This window comes from Siphateles boraxobius, unplaced genomic scaffold (assembly GCF_051911475.1).
Source record: "Siphateles boraxobius isolate OS27281-9 unplaced genomic scaffold, OSU_SipBor_1 24, whole genome shotgun sequence".
In the NCBI taxonomy this organism is placed as follows: domain Eukaryota; kingdom Metazoa; phylum Chordata; class Actinopteri; order Cypriniformes; family Leuciscidae; genus Siphateles; species Siphateles boraxobius.
In genome coordinates, this window is record NW_027508855.1 from 9,084,724 (window position 1) to 9,105,711 (window position 20,988).

Genomic DNA, 20,988 nt, shown 5'->3' on the forward strand with positions numbered 1-20,988 from the left:
CCTCCCGTGTGCATGGTCCCTCTTCTGAGCGACCCCCACATGTGTTTTTCCACTGTAAGCCTCTCTGAACATGTGTCTTTCCTTGGCAAGCCACCTTGCCACCCCTGGGGTTGAAATATTCCACCTGCGGCTGGACACCCCAGTGTTCTCCGTATGCATCCTTCGGGTCATATGTGTATTCTCTAAGTCCCCCCCCCCTCTGGGTTGGCAATAATTGCATTTCCCCTAAACCTTGAGATATGCTCCCCAGTGTACCTTGGTATTCCTGTGCTAAATAGGAGTCCTTCGTCCGTGCCAGTCTCACGACAGGGATCTCAGATTTACGCAGGGCACTGGATGCAGCCGAGAAGGTGGCGTGATTAGACTGGTAACCCCATTCGTCATCATCCGACGTAACTCGGAGTGACAACGAAAGGGAACGTCTCGGTTACGTATGTAACTCTCGTTCCCTGAGTAGGGAACGGAGACGTTACGTCTTCCTGCCACTTTCCGCTGTACCGCGGGGAACGCCTGAAGCTCAGTCTTGGCTCCTCAGCAAAGAAACATATCTGCATGTTGCCGTCCTCCTTTTATACCCACGAGGTAAGGCGGAGATACGCTATGCAAATTCCGCAGACCCATGGCATTTCTTTGCCATTGGCTCGTTTTGTAATACTCAAAGTTGATAGGCTTTCTAAGCAAAACACCATTCGTCGTCATCCGACGTAACGTCTCCATTCCCTACTCAGGGAACGAGGGTTACATACTTAACCTAGACTTTTTTTTGCATAAAAGACAAATATATATGCAGAAAAACTTTTTTTTGAACCCTCATTCTGAAATTATACATTTTTAAGGGGTGGCTCCTTTAAGGCTTGTCAGTAAACGGCCACTGTTATAATTAGATAACATCATTGCTTAGGAAAGTTGCTATTGCACGGGAGTTTTAAAACATTCTCCATATAAAACTATTTCGATTATAACTCAATTTTGACAACATATTTACTGTGTTGTAGTGTTACATGACAGCCATTTCCCAAGAGGATTACAAAACCTGAAGTCACCTACATTTAGGGAAGCAGCCAACAGGCTAAACATGAAACCTAAACAAGCATAAATGTTTAGGGATAGGTTAGGTTAGGTTTAGGGATATAGGATAAAAATATGATTTAGCTTAGTATAAAAAATAGCAGAATTCACTTGAATGTTACTGCCACGACAACAAATCATGTCTGCGTGTTTCTATAATTTCAGGATTTTGATTCGTGGTTCGACACAAATAACTGTCTGGGTGACCAGAAGCTGGTTGAAAGACTTCATGCAGTGAGTCTAACTCTCTCTCTTTTGAATATATGTTTTGTATTTCCAGCAATGAAGTTCTTTTTGTTGATGAGACACTCAAGCCATTGAATGGTTGTTTTCAGGTCCTACGTCCATTTCTGCTGCGTCGTATTAAAGCGGAAGTAGAGAAGAGTCTTCCTCCCAAGAAAGAGGTGAAGATTTACCTTGGGCTCAGTAAAATGCAGAGGGAATGGTAAGCTCCCACACAACTTACTTGATAAATAAAAAAAGGTATTGATGGGACAAGTCAAATTTATCATTGGTTCACAGTCATATAGCACTTGACCACATTAAAGTCAAGTGTAAATTTACCTAAGATGCATTGTGATCATATCACTGAAGCAACATTCAGAGGTCAGTAAGGACAAGATTCTAACCACATCTGATGAAACTATGAAAGTGTTAAGAGGTTGCCCTACTAGTTATATATCACTTTGATGGATTGAGTTAATTTTTTCCAATAGTAAAATATTGAGGCATTAATCTTTAATGTGACATTGATATCACCAGAACTTGTGTGGTAAAAACCCTTTTATTTGTACCACGTGCTATATTGAGGCTTTGTTGTTTTACACTGTTTTCACGATGTGATCAAGACAAGAGAAGCTGCTGCAGTCTTAGATTCTGGTCACCCAATCAATAATACATGAATTACAGAACTAGACTAAGAATCTCTTATTTCTCTCCCCAAACGTCTGATGTCTCTTTTCATTTTCATGTGGGCACTGTAAATCTTGCCATATGGTTAGATTAACACTTTGGGTGATTATTTATAGTGTCATGTGTGTTGGATACTGGTGAAATGTAAGTGTAAATAAATACTGGTGCTCATCACCGAGATTTTTATTGATTGGTTGTCTGAAGAACCTTTTTTTAGAAAACAAAAAAAGAGTTTAGTTATGTAACTTCTCAAAGAGGGTTAACTGTTAGGTATATGTCCTTATATAAACCTTTTCTGAGATATACCATCTGTTAATGTAAAATTGCTAAAAAATATATTTAAAGAAATAAGAAAAACATCTTGATAGACTCACTAGTCAACCTCACTAACCAATATCGTCAGCTGTTGGGCGACTAGACGACCATACTGCTCCATTGCTATTAGAACTTCTATAAACTATTAAACAAGCTCTAGATATAAAAACCTTGAAAAATTATGAGCAGTTGTGATGTAGGAATAATAAAAATTACAGACTGACAGAAAGTGTTTGTTTTCTTGATTTAACCAGGTACACACGTATCCTGATGAAGGATATTGACATCCTGAACTCAGCCGGAAAGATGGATAAGATGCGGCTTTTGAATATTCTTATGCAGCTGCGGAAATGCTGCAACCATCCGTACTTGTTTGACGGAGCGGAGCCTGGTCCCCCATACACTACGGACACACACCTTGTCATCAACAGTGGCAAGATGGTTGCGCTGGATAAACTCCTACCTAAAGTGCAAGAGCAAGGTGAGGAGTGTGTGTGTGTGTTTATTAAGTTTCAATTTTGATCAGGCAGATTTTTATGCTTTTATTTGGAATTCATGATTTTTTTCATGTTTTTGTGCATGTTTTCTTGGACGTGTGTTTGCAGGATCCAGAGTGTTAATATTCAGCCAGATGACACGCGTCCTGGATATTCTAGAAGATTATTGCATGTGGAGAGAGTTCGAGTACTGCAGATTGGATGGAAATACACCTCATGAGGCCAGAGAGGTACACTCTCACACATAACCATACACATGCACTAAAATACATACATAGTTACATACAGACACATGCACGTCACACAACAGGTTCTTTTTAGTGAATCAAAAACAAAGTGCGACAAATGTTTTGTTGATTCTCAAACAAATTACTCTTATGAGCCAGTTCTTTTTTTACTGAATCAAAATCATACAGCATAACCTGTGTAGTTAAACGGATTCATGTACAAATCATGACATTTTTGAGTCTTTACTGACTGGTTCTTTGTTGTAAAAAAAAAGAAAAATTGTATGGATGTAAACTTGTCAACTTTAGGCAAAATCGCCTTTTTGGATCCAAAATAGGTCTTAAAAATAAGCTTTAATTAACACTTATAGTTATTAAATGTTTCTATTTTATTTTAAAGTAAAATAATGTTATTACTATAGTATATTTATTTATGTTTTATTTAACCTTTACAATTTAAATAAATAAAATATATTTAAATAGTCATTAATTTAATAATAATTATTATTGTATAGTCTTTATTAATATTGTGTAGGTTCCATAAAAAACAATGTAGGGTCTAGAATTGGATTTTGCTTATATCCTCATGCTGAAATAAACTATAAATCCAAAGCTGATATTTAAAAAAAATCTTAATCTGAACTACTTCTTCCAAAATATTTCAAAAAACAAAACAAAACAAAAATAATTCTTTGTGAAACCATTTACAAAGTAGAATTTGTAGGAGTAACCAGAGCCGCAGTTGTGGAATCATGATTCCCATCCCAGAAAAAACCCAGAGGTAGAAAGGAATGATTCACCAAGAGGAAGAAATGAAATCAACAGGCTTTATAAAATTATGAGCCACCATATAAAGACACTGATTAACCAACCTGGTAGTCATGGAAACCAAACGGATTATTTCTGGGGTGAAACTCTGCGGTAACATAGGAATGTAAGACACACTCATAAGCTAAGAATATTCCTGCAGATATTAGACATAGGAAAGGTGGATGTGTCTCCTTAAAACAACCAGTCTGTCTGTTTTAAATTTTTTTAGTGAACTTTTAAGTAAATATTGGGCAGAATACGAATCAGTGTGATTTAATTTATTTTGTCGATGTGTTATTTGTATATTTAAATTGCATTATGTATATGTATATCGGCCACTGTCCACCCCGATCGACTACTAATGTGAAATAGACCTTAATAATTAAAATTATAATTAAATCAATTATTTCGGTCATTCTCTAAATTGCAGTTCTTCTCTTTTCCTGTTCTGTCCTTCTCTCTTGTTTTTTGTGCATTAGCAAGCCATAGATGCTTTTAACGCCCCGAACAGCAGTAAATTTATCTTCATGCTGAGTACACGGGCAGGTGGGCTGGGGATTAATTTGGCTACAGCTGACGTGGTGATTCTCTACGACTCAGACTGGAACCCACAAGTGGACCTGCAGGCCATGGTGAGAACACACACACACACACACACACACACACACACACACACACACACACACACACACACACACACACACACACACACACACACACACACACACACACACACACAAAAAAAAACTACAAAACTGAGCTCACTAACCTTTATAATTGTGAGCTTCAGGGAGATGTTCCCTTTCGTTGTCACTCCGAGTTACGTCGGATGACGACGAATGGGGTTTCGCTTAGAACACCTATCAACTTCGAGTATTACAAAACGAGCCAATGGCAAAGAAATGCCATGGGTCTGCGGAATTTGCATGACGTAACTCCGCCCCACCTCGTGGGTATAAAAGGAGGACGCCAGCAACAGGCAGATATGTTTTCGCTTCGGAGCCAAGAGCATTTCTTCACTCCACAGTCATCTCTGACTTCGCTCTACGAGACGAGCTTCTCTCTCCGGTGTTGGTGTGACGGCGATCTGCAGCGAGCTCACAGTGCCTGCTGATCTGTGCAGTAATCTGCCAGTGTGTGTGTGTCTCCCTGTGCGCTTCAACATCGCGGAGTTTTTTCTCTCCTCTCATAAAAGAGCTCGCACGCGGCACGTCTTTTTAAAGACGGCTCGCCCGTGCATTTCTGGTTGCAGCGGACTGGTATCGGACTCTGATGGGCACGAGCGCTGTCTAGTGTGTTTGATCATGCTTGAACAGCGCTCGTGGGTGACTCATGTTCTCGCAAGGGAACGTGATCATCGCGTCATAAATAGGTCGAGACTCGGTGAACTCGCAAGAGTGAGAGTCCCCTCATCCACCCCCCGATCTCGGCGGGTGGCCAGGGTGACCTGAGGGTTACGGTCTGGAACAAGGCGCCGACTATGTGTCCGTGACCCCAGCCCCCCTCTTCAATGACGGTGCCCGCTAGTGAACTGCTGATTCCCGCGAGTCTACCCTCTGGTGGCCCGCGTGTTTCAGTTGAAGCTACAGAGGAAGATGCCATGTCTGTTGCAGCATCACTAGGTGGGCTTGAGTCTTCTGGAAGTGAGGGCTCGTCACAGCTGCCACCTTCCGGTGTGCATACGGCTGTGCCTGAGTCTGATCCGGAGATGACGGCCATGCTTTCCTGGGACGATTGGTTTTGGGTAAGGCCGCCGACCCTCGTCCGTGGCAAACCCCAATACCTCTCTTCCCGGACGTGCATGATGAGATCTCGAAGTCCTAGAAGACCCCCTTGTCTTCTCAGGACCGCTCGCTGATCTCATCCGCCTTTCCTCCCCTCGATGGGGCCGCTGCCCTTGGGTACACTGGGGTTCCCCCGGCTGAACGCTCTGTTGCGATGCTATGTGTCCTCAGAGTGCTTCTTCTCGGCGCAATCCTAAGCACCCGCCCATGGCCTGTAGGTTTTCGTCTACGCTTGTGGCGAGATCCTATAGCGCCACGGGACTGGCAGCCGCCTCACTGCATGCCATGGTCATTCTGCTGGTCCACCTGACCCAGATGCTCATGGACCTGCACGAGGGCGGGACTGACCCAGGGCTCTTCCCTGAGCTGCGCGCCGCCACTGACCTTGCTCTCTGAGCGACGAAAGTGGCCGTACGCTCCCTGGGTCAGGTGATGCTCACCAGTCTGTGGCTGAACCTGTCTGATGTGCTGGATGTCGCGCGGACCCGTCTGTCCGACATTCCCATATCCCAGGTCGGCCTCTTCGGCGGTGCGGTTGAGGGCTTGCCCAACAGCTCTCAGCCGCCCATGAGCAGAGTGAGGTTGATTCTGTCCCGACGGCCCCGCCGTCCGCTCAGATCCCTCGTCTGCCCACCGCCGAAGGCGCCCTCCCGCGGCTCCCACCCCGCCCGTTCACGGGCCGGCTCTGGGGGCCGCGGGCGGACGCCACAGCCCTCTCCAGCCCCGCCCCCCGCTACACGCCGGGTTAAGCGGCGCTCGTGAGACGGGCACCTCGGCGATGGAGCAGACTGAGGTTGATTCTGTCCCGACGGCCCCGCCGTCCGCTCAGATCCCTCGGTCTGCCCACCGCCGAGGGCGCCCTCCCGCGGCTCCCACCCCGCCCGTTCACGGGCCGGCTCTGGGGGCCGCGGCCGGACGCCACAGTCCTCTCCAGCCCCGCACCCCGCTACACGCCGGGTTAAGCGGCGCTCTTGAGTTGGGCTCCTCAGAGATGGGACTCAGTTCTTTCCAGGAGTTGGTAGCAGGACCACTCCTTTCCCCGGGGAGGGCCGGGGAAGAATCCTTATTCTCCAAAGAGCTGATTCTCCCGTCTCTGAGCACAGAGTTCTCGGACGTCACAGAGCGCCGCCCACAAGCCGTGCTCTCCTCGTCCCCCTCTGTCCCAGAGGTGGTTGACATGGCGTGCCGTCCACGGACCGCTTCGCCCCTGTCCCCCTCTGTCGCCAGACCCCTGGCAGAGCAGGCCCCCGCGGGACGACCAGCCTGGTCCTCCCCTGGCCCCTCTGCCAGGGCGCGGTTGCTAACTGTGCCCCCACATCGGGCCGCTATGCCGTCCACGTCTGGGCCAGTTACTCCGCTTCGCTGCCCCTCCGGGGGGACGCCTGTGGTCGCATGATCCCGCTGGTTCAGTTCCTGGGAGCCTGGTTAGAGCTTCCCCGTCTGTCCCGCTGGGTCGCGCGGACCATCAGGCTCGGCTATGCGATTCAGTTCGCACGGTCTCCTCCCCACTTGGGGAGTCCGCTCCACTTTTGTTGGTGGCTATGCCCCCATCAGGAGAGCAGAGATTGCCACCCTGCTGGCGAAGGGCGCAATCGAGACTGTCCCTCCAGCCGAGATGAGGTCAGCCGGCTTCTCAGCCCCTACTTCATTGTCCCTAATAAAACCGGTGGGTTACGGCCAATCCTGGACTTGCGCGTGCTGAACCGCTCCCTTCACAGGATGCCGTTCAAGATGCTCAAACGCGTTTTCGAATGCATACGGCCTAGGATTGGTTTGCAGCGATCGACCTGAAGGACGCCTACTTCATGTCTCTATTCTCCTTGACACAGACCGTTCCTTCGGTTTTCTTTCAGGGGCAGGCATCCAGTACGCGGTTTTCCCTTTCGGGCTAGCCCTGTCTCCTCGCATCTTCACGAAGGTCGTCGAGGCTGCCCTTGTTCCCCTTCGGGAACACGGGGTTCGCATCCTGAGTTATATCGACGACTGGCTGATCATAGCTCACTCTCGAGTTCAGGTTGCGAACACAGGGACCTAGTGCTTCGGCACCTAGCTCGTCTGGGCCTTCGGGTCAACTGGGAGAAGAGCAAACTTTGCCCCGTGCAGAGGATCTCTTTTCTCGGTATGGATATCGACTCGGTCGCCATGTCCGCGCAGCTTACGAGCTAGCGCGCGCGCAGTCACTGCTGACTTGCCTGAAAGATAGAACAGTTCGAGGGCAAGAGTGCGGTTCCACTGAAACTTTTTCAGAGGCTCCTGGGCATATGGCTTCTGCAGCCGCGGCAACGCCGCTCGGATTGCTTCATATGAGACCGCTTCAGCTTTGGCTTCGCGACCGAGTCCCGAGGTGGGCATGGCAACACGGCACCCTCCGAGTAACAGTTACTCCGACCTGCCGTCAGACCTTCACCCCGTGGTCGAACCTCAGTTTTCTACGGGCCGGAGTGCCCCTGGAACGAGCTTCGCGGCATGTTGTTGTAACGACAGATGCCTCCTCCACGGGCTGGGGTGCCATGTGCAATGGACGTGCTGCCGCGGGCTCCTGGACAGGACCCCGTCGCCTCTGGCACACCAATTGCCTCGAGTTGCTGGCCGTACGTCTTGCTCTGCGCCGCTTCCGGGCCGTGCTCAAGAACCAACACGTACTAGTCCGTTCAGACAATACCGCCACTGTAGCGTACATCAACCATCAAGGTGGTCTACGCTCCCGCCGTATGTCGCAACTCGCCCGCCACCTCCTCATATGGAGTCAGAAGCATCTGAGGTCGCTTCATGCCATTTACATCCCTGGAGCCCTGAACTGTGCAGCCGACGAGCTCTCACGGCTTCAGCCCCTCCCGGGAGATTGGCGACTCCATCCCCAGTCGGTTCAGCTGATTTGGGACCAGTTCGGGGACGCACAGATAGATCTGTTTGCCTCTCACGACTCGACCCATTGCGCCCTGGGCTATTCCCTGACCGAGGGCACGCTCGGCACGGATGCACTGGCGCACAGCTAGCCGCGGGGCCGCAAATATGCGTTTCCCCCAGTGAGCCTTCTTGCGCAGACCCTGCGCAAGGTCAGGGAGGACGAGGAGCAGGTCATTGTGGTCGCGCCATACTGGCCCGCCCGGACCGGGTTCTCCGAACTAGTACTCCTCGCGACAGCACGTCCCTGGCCGATTCCCCTGAGGAAGGACCTCCTTTCTCAGGGACGGGGCACCCTATGGCACCCTCGTCCCGATCTTTGGAACCTCCACGTGTGGCTCCTGGACGGGACGAAGCAGGTTTGAGTACCCTTCCACCTACGGTGGCGGCTACCATCACTTCCGCTAGAGCGTCGTCCACGAGACACGTCTACGCGTTGAAGTGGAACCTCTTCGTCAACTGGTGCTCTTCTCTTCAAGAAGACCCCCGGAGATGTTCGATTAGTGTCGTGCTTTCCTTCCTTCAAGATAGGCTGGAGCGAAGGCTGTCTCCCTCCACCCTGAAAGTCTATGTTGCCGCTATTGCCGCACACCATGACCCAGTCGAAGGTAAGTCTGTTGGAAGGCACAACCTGATCATCAGGTTCCTGAGAGGAGCGAGGAGACTGAATCCTCCTCGTCCTCCTCTCGTTCCCTCTTGGGACCTCTCAGTGGTTCTAACTGCCCTGCGGAGTGCTCCCTTTGAGCCTTTGCAATCAGTGGAGCTTAAGTTCCTGTCTATGAAGACAGCGCTCCTGGTTGCATTGGCCTCCATCAAGAGGGTGGGGGACTTGCATGCATTCTCCGTTGACGAAGCGTGCCTGGAATTTGGGCCGGCTTACTCTCACGTGTTCCTGAGACCCCGGCCTGGATATGTGCCCAAGGTTCCTACCACTCCCTTCCGGGACCAGGTGGTGAACCTGCAAGCGCTGCCCCCGGAGGAGGCAGACCCAGCCTTGGCACTGCTCTGTCCAGTACGCGCCCTCCGCGCCTATGTAGACAGGACGCAGTGTTTCAGGACCTCAGACCAGCTCTTTGTCTGTTATGGTGGGAAGCTGAAGGGAAAGGCTCTCTCCAAGCAAAGGTTGTCTCACTGGATAGTGGACGCCATTGCCTTGGCATACCAGCAGCAAGGTCGACCGTGCCCCCTTGGTGTGACCGCCCACTCCACCCGGAGTGTGGCATCCTCTTGGGCTCTAGCGCATGGCGCCTCGCTAACAGACATCTGCAGAGCTGCAGGCTGGGCGACACCTAACACATTCGCCAGATTCTACAATCTCCGAGTGGAGCCAGTGTCCTCTCATGTACTCGCTTCAACCAGCTAGTACTGGACCCGCTCAGGTGTCTTCGCTTGCTCGCCATTCCACTCCACGGACTGGATACGTGCGATATTCTCCTCAGGTGAGCTTCCCCGAAAAGCCCTGAGTTCCTCCAGCACTCCTGACGTTGGCGCCAGTGTCTATTGCCTGTGCGTCGGCTAGGTGCCTCCCGTGTGCATGGTCCCTCCTCTGAGCGACCCCCACATGTGTATTTCCACTGTAAGCCTCTCTGAGCGTGTGTCTTTCCCTTGGCAAGCCACCTTGCCACCCCTGGGGTTGAAATATTCCACCTGCGGCTGGACACCCCAGTGTTCTCCATATGTCTCCTTCGGGTCATATGTGTATTCTCTAAGTCCCCCCCCTCTGGGTTGGCAGTAATTGCATATTTTCCCTAAACTTTGGGATATGCTCCCCAGTGTACCTTGGTATTCCTGTGCTAAATAGGAGTCCTTCGTCCGTGCCAGTCTCACGACAGGGATCTCAGATTTACGCAGGGCACTGGAAGACAGCTGAGAAGGTGGCGTGATTAGACTGGTAACCCCATTCGTCGTCATCCGACGTAACTCGGAGTGACAACGAAAGGGAACGTCTCGGTTACGTATGTAACCCTCGTTCCCTGAGTAGGGAACGGAGACGTTACGTCTGCCTGCCACTTTCCGCTGTACCGCGGGGATCGCCTGAGCTCAGTCTTGGCTCCTCAGCGAAGAAACATATCTGCCTGTTGCTGGCGTCCTCCTTTTATACCCACGAGGTGGGGCGGAGTTACGTCATGCAAATTCCGCAGACCCATGGCATTTCTTTGCCATTGGCTCGTTTTGTAATACTCGAAGTTGATAGGTGTTCTAAGCGAAACCCCATTCGTCGTCATCCGACGTAACGTCTCCGTTCCCTACTCAGGGAACGAGGGTTACATACGTAACCGAGACGTTTTCTTTATGACTGCTTGTTTTTAAGTTTTAATGTTTTTTGTTGTGTCTTGTACTGTATTATTTAGGACCGTGCTCACCGTATTGGACAGAAGAAACCAGTTAAAGTGTTCAGGTTGATCACAGACAACACTGTGGAGGAGAGAATTGTGGAGAGAGCGGAGATGAAACTACGCCTGGACTCCATAGTCATTCAGCAGGGTATGAATACACTAAGGGTAAAACAGTTTCTATTGTCTCTATCAAAGATCATTGTGACATACTGGCCACTAAAACAGCATGAGGTTTCTGTATCACACACCAAATACATGTATCCAATAGTGGTGGGGGAAAAAATCGATTCTGTTCAGTATCGCAATATTTTGCAATTACATCGATACAGTAGCGCAAAGTATGGCAATATTTAATTATAAAAATTATCTGTTTTACTTTAGGGTTTTCTCCACTGGTTTTCTCAGAGTTTACTCTGATCATTTTGCATATTACATCCACAAGGTGGCGCTTGTTGCGGTGCTTTGTTGTCGTGCATTCAACAGCAAATTCAAAGGAAAATGGCTTCACTATTACAACCGGTTGTACACGACGTTCTGTCTTCTTTCAAATCGAAAGTGTGGGTAAATTTCGGTTTTATGATTATTCTCAGGTTTATGTTGCTCTATTATGTCTGCTTTATGTTACTCTATTGTATTTAAATAATTTTAAGTTATGAGCTGGGAGCTCACCATTCATGTGAGAGGTCTCCTATTCAGAGAATAATTACGTCCTGTCCTGTTATAAGGTCCTGTGTCCTGAATGTTCAAGAACAAGTTTTCAAGTTTTTGCACTACCCTCCTAAGTTTTTGCACTTGAAATGAAAATTCTGTCATCATCAACTCACCCTCAAATTGTTCACAACAAATTGTCAACAATTTGAGGGTGAGTTGAGATGACAGAATTTTCATTTTTGGGTGAACTATCCCTTTAACCCTCTGGGGTCGGCGGTATCGCCGGCGATACCAGCTCACTTTTTTCCTTATCAGTGCAAAAGAGACTCAAATTACTCATTTGATTTTGATCTTACATATAAGTCCTGTACATCATTACATCCTGTTAAGTCTCTATTTTTTTGTGGGTACTCACAATAAAAACAAAGTATTGTGCTTTTCGTCAAATAAAGAAAAATAAACATGATGCGCGTTTTACCTTCTCTTGTCAGTGAGGTCCATTCTGAAACGCGTCCGAAAAATGAACTGTAACTCTGTCAGTACTTGTCACAGAGATACGAGAGATTTCTCTTTATGAAGCTGAAATTCTCTTCTTTTAAATGAAGTAATTTATATAAAAAAAACAAATATTCTCAGTTTATGTAATCTGTATGAAAAGAGAGAGATGTCAGTATTTTTCTTTCCAGCTCATTATACCTCATTACGCGTTAATGTGCCACGCCCACGGAGAGCGCGCGGTATTCAAACGCAAATGATCTAAGGCAAGCCATGCAAACATGCCAACGCCCACCAGCTGGATTATAAAATCATGTTTAGTAAGTTTCTTAGTACCGCTGTGTACATAGCGTATCCCTACCCTGTGAGGAATAATACTATCTAATAACCCTGGAAAATGTATCAGAAGTGCTGGTAGTTTCATGTCGAGGAGCAACGGATCCAGCTGATGTAGTAAGTAATTTATTCTTAAGTGCTTTGTTCTAATCACGATATTGAATAGTGTCTATAAACCGCAAAAAGACTGTTTAAATATGAATTGCTTGTCTGTGTGACACATAACGCGTAATGAGGTATAATGAGCTGGAAAGAAAAATACTGACATCTCTCTCTTTTCATACAGATTACATAAACTGAGAATATTTGTTTTTTTATATAAATTACTTCATTTAAAAGAAGAGAAATTCAGCTTCATAAAGAGAAATCTCTCGTATCTCTGTGACAAGTATTGTCAGAGTTATAGTTCATTTTTCGGACGCGTTTCAGAATGGACCTCACTGACGAGAGAAGGTAAAACGTGCATCATGTTTATTTTTCTTTATTTGACGAAAAGCACAACACTTTGTTTCTATTGTGAGTACCCACAAAAAAAAAATAGACACTTAACAGGATGTAATAATGTACAGCACTTATATGTAAGACCAAAATCAACAGAGTAATTTGAGTCTCTTTTGTACTGATAAGGAAAAAAGTGAGCTGGAATCGTCGCTTTGTTTACTACAGTTATACAGCGCGTGTCTGTGCCGTTCATTCACTCTCGCACCTACATTAGTAAACATGTTTTCAACAAAAATTTACATGAACACATCCAAACTATATTGCTATAGCCTACTAAGATGAGTAAAAATAGACTGAAATATGTTGAAATAAAATGTCTGTATAAGCAACAAACTGCAAATTAACATGTATATGCTAATATATCCTACAAAATATGTTGCAGACTAAATATGAATGCTTAGACAAGATTTTGTGATTAGTTTTGGATAGATTATAAAGTTTTGACTGTAAAAAAAGACTACTGTCACATTAAATAGGTACGCTTTTGTTCACCAATATCTGCTCATGTTAAATATACTATATGATGTTTTGTCAAAATAGGTATATTGAATTATCAACTAAGATGTTATTATAATGTTTGTTCCAATATTCAAAATAATGAATCCTTACCTTTTTTAATACGTATGATAAAATGTATACTTTTTACAAAGAAAGAATACACTATTTGTAATTGGTTACAATTTCTAATTGTAAAATATGTATATATAGATCATTTCTTTTGTCCTTGCATTCTTTGGGATCCTGTGACACACCTGTGTGAAAGCTGCATATTAATTAGCCTCATTATGTATGTGGCACATTATCCGGCCTTTGTCTTCTCAGGTGTGAACACGCCTCCACGCATATTGCCTTTCCAAACAAAAGGTGTCTTATAAAATTTAAATCAATGTATTGTTTTGTGTAAATGATTAGGCAGGATGATTTTCAGATCATTTTTTAAGCAAAAACTCTAGGCAACAATGCCCATTAGTCAAAAGTCTTGTAGACACATATTTAGTATGTGTTTTGGGGCCTTATTTCAGACACTTTAAGTTTTAGTTTTTTCAATAACCATGCATAAACATTATTCTCTCAAAAATACAAACATGTACATACATCTTGCTCACATATTACGGTAGCCCTGCTAGTGCTATATAGAGTGAATTTACACCTTTGCCATTAACATGTTTATAAATAACTGAAAAAAGCACAAATGTCAGAGCATGTCAGAACACCTCCAGGACCCAGAAAACCCCTCAGACCCCCAGGGGTTAAGTCAGTGGTCTCAAACTCAATTCCTGGAGGGCCAGAGCTCTGCACAGTTCCCTATCGAGGGAACTCGCGATGCGTCGAACGCTTTGGGAACGCCCCCGGAGTGAATGCGTCTGAACTAGTCCAATGGAAAGAATGAGCGTCACGGGCGGGTGACGTCATGACCAGGAAGGGATAAAAGCACATCCGGTGCAAACTGGCATTAGCTTCTGTTGCCTCAGCAAGCGATCTGTGTTATACTGTCTCTGTCTATTTATTGTTGTCTGTTGCAATATATCTCGGAAACGTTATGGCGAAACAAATGTACAAGCAGTGTGCTTCTCCCTGCCCGGGTTATTTAACGGGTGGGGACACACACGAGCTTTGTGTCATTTGTTTGGGAGTGGAGCATGCGGTCTCAGCCTTCGAGGGTGCTGAGTGCCAACACTGTGAAATGCTTCCGCTTCGCATGCTCCGCTCTCGCCTGTCACTCTTTGACGAGAGTGGGCAGGCTCGCGATCCTCGGGGTACAGGACCCGCGTCTGCCGAGGCGGCGCGGAGAATGCATTCCTGGGGATCGCAAAAGGATCTTTCGGAGGGGTTGGAGACGGGTCCGAGGGCCTTTTCTCCTTCCTTACCCGGAAGATCCAGTGCTCTCCTCCCGGTGTCGGAAGCCCGCTCTGCGGCTTCTTCCGCCCGGGGAGAGAGCCCTCCATTACTCTAGTGCTCTTCCTCCGAGGAGGTTGATGTTATGAGTATGGAGAGTGAAAGCACACACACTGTCAAAGTAGATTCGCCATCTATTTCCCCAGCATATGATGAGCTGGTGGATGTGATGTCTGGCGCTGTTGATAGATTAAATATTCTATGGCCAGCTGAGAAAAAGGACACTCGTCCCAAAAGCAAATTAGACAAGCGTTTCCTTTCTTCTACCACATCATCTCCACCACGAGGCCTCCCCTTTTTTCCTGATTTGCACAATAAAATCTCTAAATCGTGGAATAAGCCGTATTCATCACGTCTTTTCAGCCCTCAAGTTAATGTGTATTCTAAAATAAGAGGGTTGAAAGAGTACGGTTATGGTGCCCCAGGCGATGCCCCAGGCTGAACAGGCACTAGCCAGCTATCTGTCACCTGGTCCAGCATCATCACTAAAGGCCTCAGCCCTGCCTGCTAAACCACTTAAAGCAACATTGGTTTTAGTGGGTAAAGCTTATACGGCAGCAGGTCAAGCTGGAGCACTATGGCATTGCTCCAGGCTTACTAGGCTGACCTGCTGGGGGACCTGGATAACAGCGAGGGAATTGGCCCTGACGAGGTTCGAGAACTTCGTCGGGCCACCGATCTGTCTCTCAGAGCTACTAAGGAGACCGCCAGGGCAATTGGGCGGTCTATGGCAGCCCTGGTAGTTACTGAGAGACATCTATGGTTAAATCTGTCCGATTTAAAAGAGAGAGATCGTACCTTTTTATTAGATGCTCCGCTTGAGCCTTCGGGTATCTTCGGCGACGCAGTTCATGCGTTCGTCGAGAGATTTCAGGAATCTAAGAAGCAATCTGATGCTTTTAAAAAGTTTCTCCCTCACCGTGTCCAGCCCCCTGGGGCTGCTGGGCGTGAGCAGCCCCAGCCATCTAGCTCATTATATCGTGTGCAACAGAAAGAGAGTGTTGCGTCTCGTGCACCTCCACAGAAACACTGGAAAAAGGCGCAGCACTCTCAATCGAAGTCTTCTACATCGAAGCCGGCTCTGAGGACCGTTCTTCAGGCGAAGAAGACTTCGGCTCAAAAAAAGAGGTCCTGATGCCACTGGCGACAGGACTGTGAGGACAGCCCCGACCGAAGTGAAGCGGTTTACACCTCAGTATACGGTGCCCGTTCCACTTCGGGGTCCTCACGAGACCGTTCTGCCAACCCTGCCACCCACGGTGCTTCAGGGCGCAGCAGTCTCCAGCGAGTCGCTGATGCGATGCTGCGGCACTGCATCAGTTTCGCACCCTCTTAGGGGGGTTCTAGAGCAGCCAGTTCAGGTAGTTCCTGCCATTATGTTTCAGGCTCCAGAACTGGCCGTCTCGTTAACACCAGAGACCAGCCTCGAGAGGCTGGTTCCATTAGTAGATTTTCTGGCAGCGTGGAAGCTACTGCCAAATATTTCTCGGTAGGTCCTGCGGATTGTAGAGAAAGGATATGTCCGTACAGACAACACATCAGTGGTCTCTTATCTGAACCGCCAGGGGGGTCTGCGTTCGCGTCCGCTTTGCAAACTGGCGCACCAGATCCTCCTGTGGTCTCTGGGGAAGGTACTCTCCCTGAGGGCAGTATATATTCCTGGGGACCAGAATATTGGAGCAGACATCCTGTCGAGGCAGGAGCTGAGGCCAGGGGACTGGAGACTCCACCCCGAGGCAGTGGAGAAAATTTTGGAGTTTTACGGCCGAGCAGAGGTGGATCTGTTTGCGTCCCAGCACACGACACACTGTCCACTGTGGTTCTCCCTTACTCACCCAGCCCCACTGGGGCTGGATGCTATGGTGCAGACGTGGCCGAGGCTACGTCTGTACGCGTTTCCCCCTGTTGCTCTGCTCCCAGGAGTTCAGGAGCGAGTCTGCCGGTACGGAATAAGCCTACTGCTAGTAGCACCACGCTGGCCAAGTCGGATCTGGTTTATGGACCTGATCCATCTCTTAGACGGTCCTCCCTTGGAGATCCCGATAGGGAGAGACCTTCTGTCTCAGGCCGGGGGCACAATATTTCACCCTCGACCAGAGATGTGGAACCTGTGGGTTTGGCCTTTGAGGGGGCCCAACTAATAGAGAGTGGTCTTTCAACTGAGGTGGTTGAGACCATTCTAAGCTCCAGAGCTCCAGCTACTAGGAAATTATATGCTCTTAAGTGGAGAGTTTTTTCTGTATGGTGTCACCGACATCAGTGGGATCCGGTTAACTGTTCTGTGAATACAGTACTCGAGTTCCTGCAGGAGCGCTTTACGTCAGGTCTATGTCCTTCCACGCTCAAGGTCTACGTGGTGGCCATTGCGGCTTACCACGCTCTTGTGGGGGATACATCTTTGGGTCGAGACCCCCTAATTACACGTTTCCTTCGTGGCACACTGAGGCTGAGGCCTGCAATTCGCACTAGCGTGCCAACTTGGGATCTTGCTATAGTACTAGAAGCCCTTAGATTCGGTTTCAGAGAAGTTTCTTACCCTTAAGACTATCTTTCTGCTAGGTATTTCGTCCCTAAAGAGAGTTGGAGATCTTCAGGCCCTTTCGGTTTCCCCCACCTGCCTTGAGTTTGCACCGGGGATGGTCAAGGCTTTCCTATATCCAAAACAGGGATACGTCCCTAAGGTGCCGACTTTGATTCCGAGGCCTATTGTGCTGCAGGCTTTCTGTCCTCCTCCTTTTACTTCTGCGGACCAGGAAAGGCTGAACCTCTTGGTTTAAATGACTTCTAAATTCATTTCCACTCTGCCAGTACAGCCATTCAGTGACAGAGAGAATTACTGTAATTTTTTTTCCGAACATGGACACCTTACAATTCATACAGTTTATTATTTATATTTTCAGAGGAGTCGTTAGACAGAATATCTATTCATTTGCACCACCGTTAAAAAGGTTGGGGTCAGTAAGAAATTAATACTTTGATTCAGCAAAGATGCATTTGCTTGATCAAAAGTAACAGTAAATACATTTCAAATGTTAAAAAACATTTCTATTTCAAATAAGTGCAATTTTTTAAACTTTCTATTCATCAAAGAATCCGGAAAAATATGACAGTTTCCACAAAAAGCATTAAGCAGAACAGCTTTTTTAAACATTGATAATAATGAGAAATGTTTCTTGAGCACCAAATCAGCATATTAGAATGATTTATGAAGGATCATGTGACACTGAAGGAGTAATGGCTGCTGAAAAGTCAGCTTTGTCACCAAAGGAATATATATTTTTAAAAAAATGTTATTTTAAATTGTAAAAAGTATTTCACAATATTACTGTTTTTACTGTATTTTTGAGTCTTATGACTTAGTATTTTCTTCTATTTTTGCTCTTACAGGACGGCTGATCGACCAGCAGAATAAACTGGGGAAGGATGAAATGCTACAAATGATCCGACATGGAGCAACACACGTGTTCGCCTCTAAAGACAGCGAACTAACAGATGAAGACATCGACACCATTCTGGAAAGAGGCGCCAAGAAGGTGAGTGGACATGGACACCTCGGACTAGACTGAATACTATAAAGTTGCTTAAATTTACTGGAAGACTCCATAATAACTTTAGGTCCAAGTTCCAAAAGCATTTGTTTTCAAACTCAGACAAAGAAAACACATCAAATGTCCTTCATATTATGAGATTTTTGTTCAATCTTACACTTTGGCTGATACCATTCAACCCTGTTTAACTTTGTGTGTCCTCTCAGACGGCTGAGATGAACGAGCGCATGCAGAATCTCGGCGAGAGCTCGCTGAGGAACTTCACCATGGACACGGGCGGCACCGAGACCAGCCTTTACAAGTTTGAGGGAGAGGATTACAGAGAGAAACAGAAAGTTAGTGTCTGCTTGGAAGTTTACCAGGTGGAAATCAATTCATACTCATTTATAATGCAGCACTGAAGTGCATTACAGTTAAGCGAGAGTCTATCAGTGAGAATTTGGCAGGTTTTTAAGCTTTGCTCCTGTGTATGTCACAGACTGTGAGAGTTTATGTGAAGGTGTGTAGCTGAAAGTGTGTTTGTGTGTGTTTAAGTTTTAAACAATTCTCTCTGTGTTGTGCAGCTTAGTTTGATCGAATGGATCGAGCCTCCTAAGAGAGAAAGGAAGGCCAATTATGCTGTAGATGCTTACTTCAGAGAAGCACTACGAGTCAGCGAACCAAGAGCCCCAAAGGTAACACACACACGGTTTAGACACTGAAATGATTTTTTTTGTCAGTGCTACTCATGACTGCATGTAGGTACAGTCTACACAACACTACTACACAATAAATAATGCTCTCAGATCACTGTTTTCATCACTGACAGTTGCATTGGATTCAGTGAGTTAAAGTAAATGTAGGAACTCAGCTGAAGGGTACCGTATCATCTTGTATTGGAAGGACGTAATAAAGAGTTGAAAAACAAAGGTTGCAGGTTCAGATGCTGACTCAGGAAATGACCTCATGAACTAGACGTTCTTCTTTCCTCTGTCCTGTCACTGCTGTGCCCTTGAGAGAGACACCTAACACTAGATTGCTCCTGAGGGATTGTTTGTTCGAATAGTGCACTGTAAGTCATAAGAAAAACATCAATAAGGGTAAAAGTGGCTGCTAAAGAAGAAGGAAATGCACCTTTTATGCAGCTTATTAATTTCTATAGCTGATTTAATCAATAGTCGCAAATATTCAATTTGAAAAAATAAGAATAAACATTATAATAATAATAGTATATCAAATAGTACTAAAATAACATTTATTCTGTTTCACACTGTCTCAACAAACGTCAATATTATTTGGATCTAGAATGCTGGGAAACATAACTATTTAAAACCAACAACTGTTGGTAAATGGTGTTTTTTTGGCATTTTCAAGGCCAGTGTAAACTAGCTTTAATATTGCCTTGTCCTTTAAAGAATAATGATTACTAGTGTGATGAAAGTTGATAGTTTATAAAGTGATAACACTGTCAAGCAAAATAGCAGGAGCCAATAAACCTCAATTTTAATGAATATCATTAAATTAAATTGAAAATCAAATGAGTGTTTTGATTAAAGTGAAGTGTCCGCTAGATAAAGATGCATCTGCCAGGAGCATAACAATGTTTTGTCATTATACAGTGCACATCAATGACCACACAAATGTTTTAATGACAGTATACACATACTGTAAGTGTCTGTGGAGAGATCATGAAAAGTGTGTTTGTGTATGTGTGTGGGTGTGATCCAGGCTCCTCGGCCTCCAAAGCAGCCCAACATCCAGGACTTTCAATTCTTTCCACCACGTCTCTTTGAGCTGCTGGAGATGGAGATTCTTTACTACAGGAAAACCATTGGATACAAGGTGAGCACTTCATGAACATCATGATTGTTTTCAATATTTGTGTAAAATATTTTGCTTCCGAAAAAGTTGCCTCCGTTATACAAAGGTGTGCGATTGTGTATTTGTGTTTATTGTAGGTTCCACGTAATCCAGATATCCCAAATTCAGCACAGGTCCAGAAGGAGGAACAAGCTAAGATAGACGAGGCAGAACCCCTCTCACCTGAAGAGATGGAGGAAAAAGAGAAACTACTTACACAAGTAGACACAAACACTCACCCTCTCTTCTCTATCACTCACTCATACATTCACTCACACTGACACAAATGTGCTAAGTACAGAGCAATGCTACAGCAGAATATGTTTGCTTGTTTTCCCCAGGGTTTCACAAACTGGAACAAGCGTGATTTCAATCAGTTTATTAAAGCCAATGAGAAATTTGGTCGTGATGACATTGACAACATCGCCAGAGAGGTGGAGGGCAAGACCCCTGAAGAAGTCATGGAGTACTCGGGTAAAATACACACCAATACAACTACACACAAACCTATTATATAGAGAAAATTACTCACTTGGAATGTGCAAGCATATATTAGAAAAGATATTTTCAAAATTCACTAGTTGATGGGTTACTTGAACTAAATGGTCTTCAGGAAGCCCTGCATAATTAGGTTGGTTGTGAGTTCAAGTGACCTGATCATATAAAAAAAAGAAGAAATACATAATATAATATGTTTTTTTCCTTGTTATATAAATAAAATCTATATTAAAGGCATAGTTCACCCTAAAATGAAAATTAAGTCAATAAATTACCCACTCTGGTGTTGTTCTAATGTATTGTGCCCTTCTTTCATTTATGGAACGCAGAAGGAGAATTAAAAAAAAATGTCCCGCTCGCACTCCGCCCGC

At 45.9% G+C, this 20,988-nt stretch overlaps 1 protein-coding gene across 1 annotated transcript in view; it reads left to right on the top strand.

Annotated features, from left to right (window-relative positions):
* Positions 1-20,988, top strand: part of smarca1 (SNF2 related chromatin remodeling ATPase 1) — a 37,706-nt gene that overhangs the window by 12,003 nt on the left and 4,715 nt on the right. The window contains exons 9-20 of the mRNA XM_077241262.1: positions 1,234-1,302; positions 1,404-1,513; positions 2,550-2,776; positions 2,901-3,022; positions 4,309-4,461; positions 10,869-11,001; positions 18,120-18,265; positions 18,487-18,615; positions 18,844-18,954; positions 19,988-20,101; positions 20,218-20,340; positions 20,461-20,593. Coding sequence (XP_077097377.1) covers positions 1,234-1,302; positions 1,404-1,513; positions 2,550-2,776; positions 2,901-3,022; positions 4,309-4,461; positions 10,869-11,001; positions 18,120-18,265; positions 18,487-18,615; positions 18,844-18,954; positions 19,988-20,101; positions 20,218-20,340; positions 20,461-20,593 — 1,570 coding nt within the window. The remainder of the gene's footprint in view (positions 1-1,233; positions 1,303-1,403; positions 1,514-2,549; positions 2,777-2,900; positions 3,023-4,308; positions 4,462-10,868; positions 11,002-18,119; positions 18,266-18,486; positions 18,616-18,843; positions 18,955-19,987; positions 20,102-20,217; positions 20,341-20,460; positions 20,594-20,988) is intronic.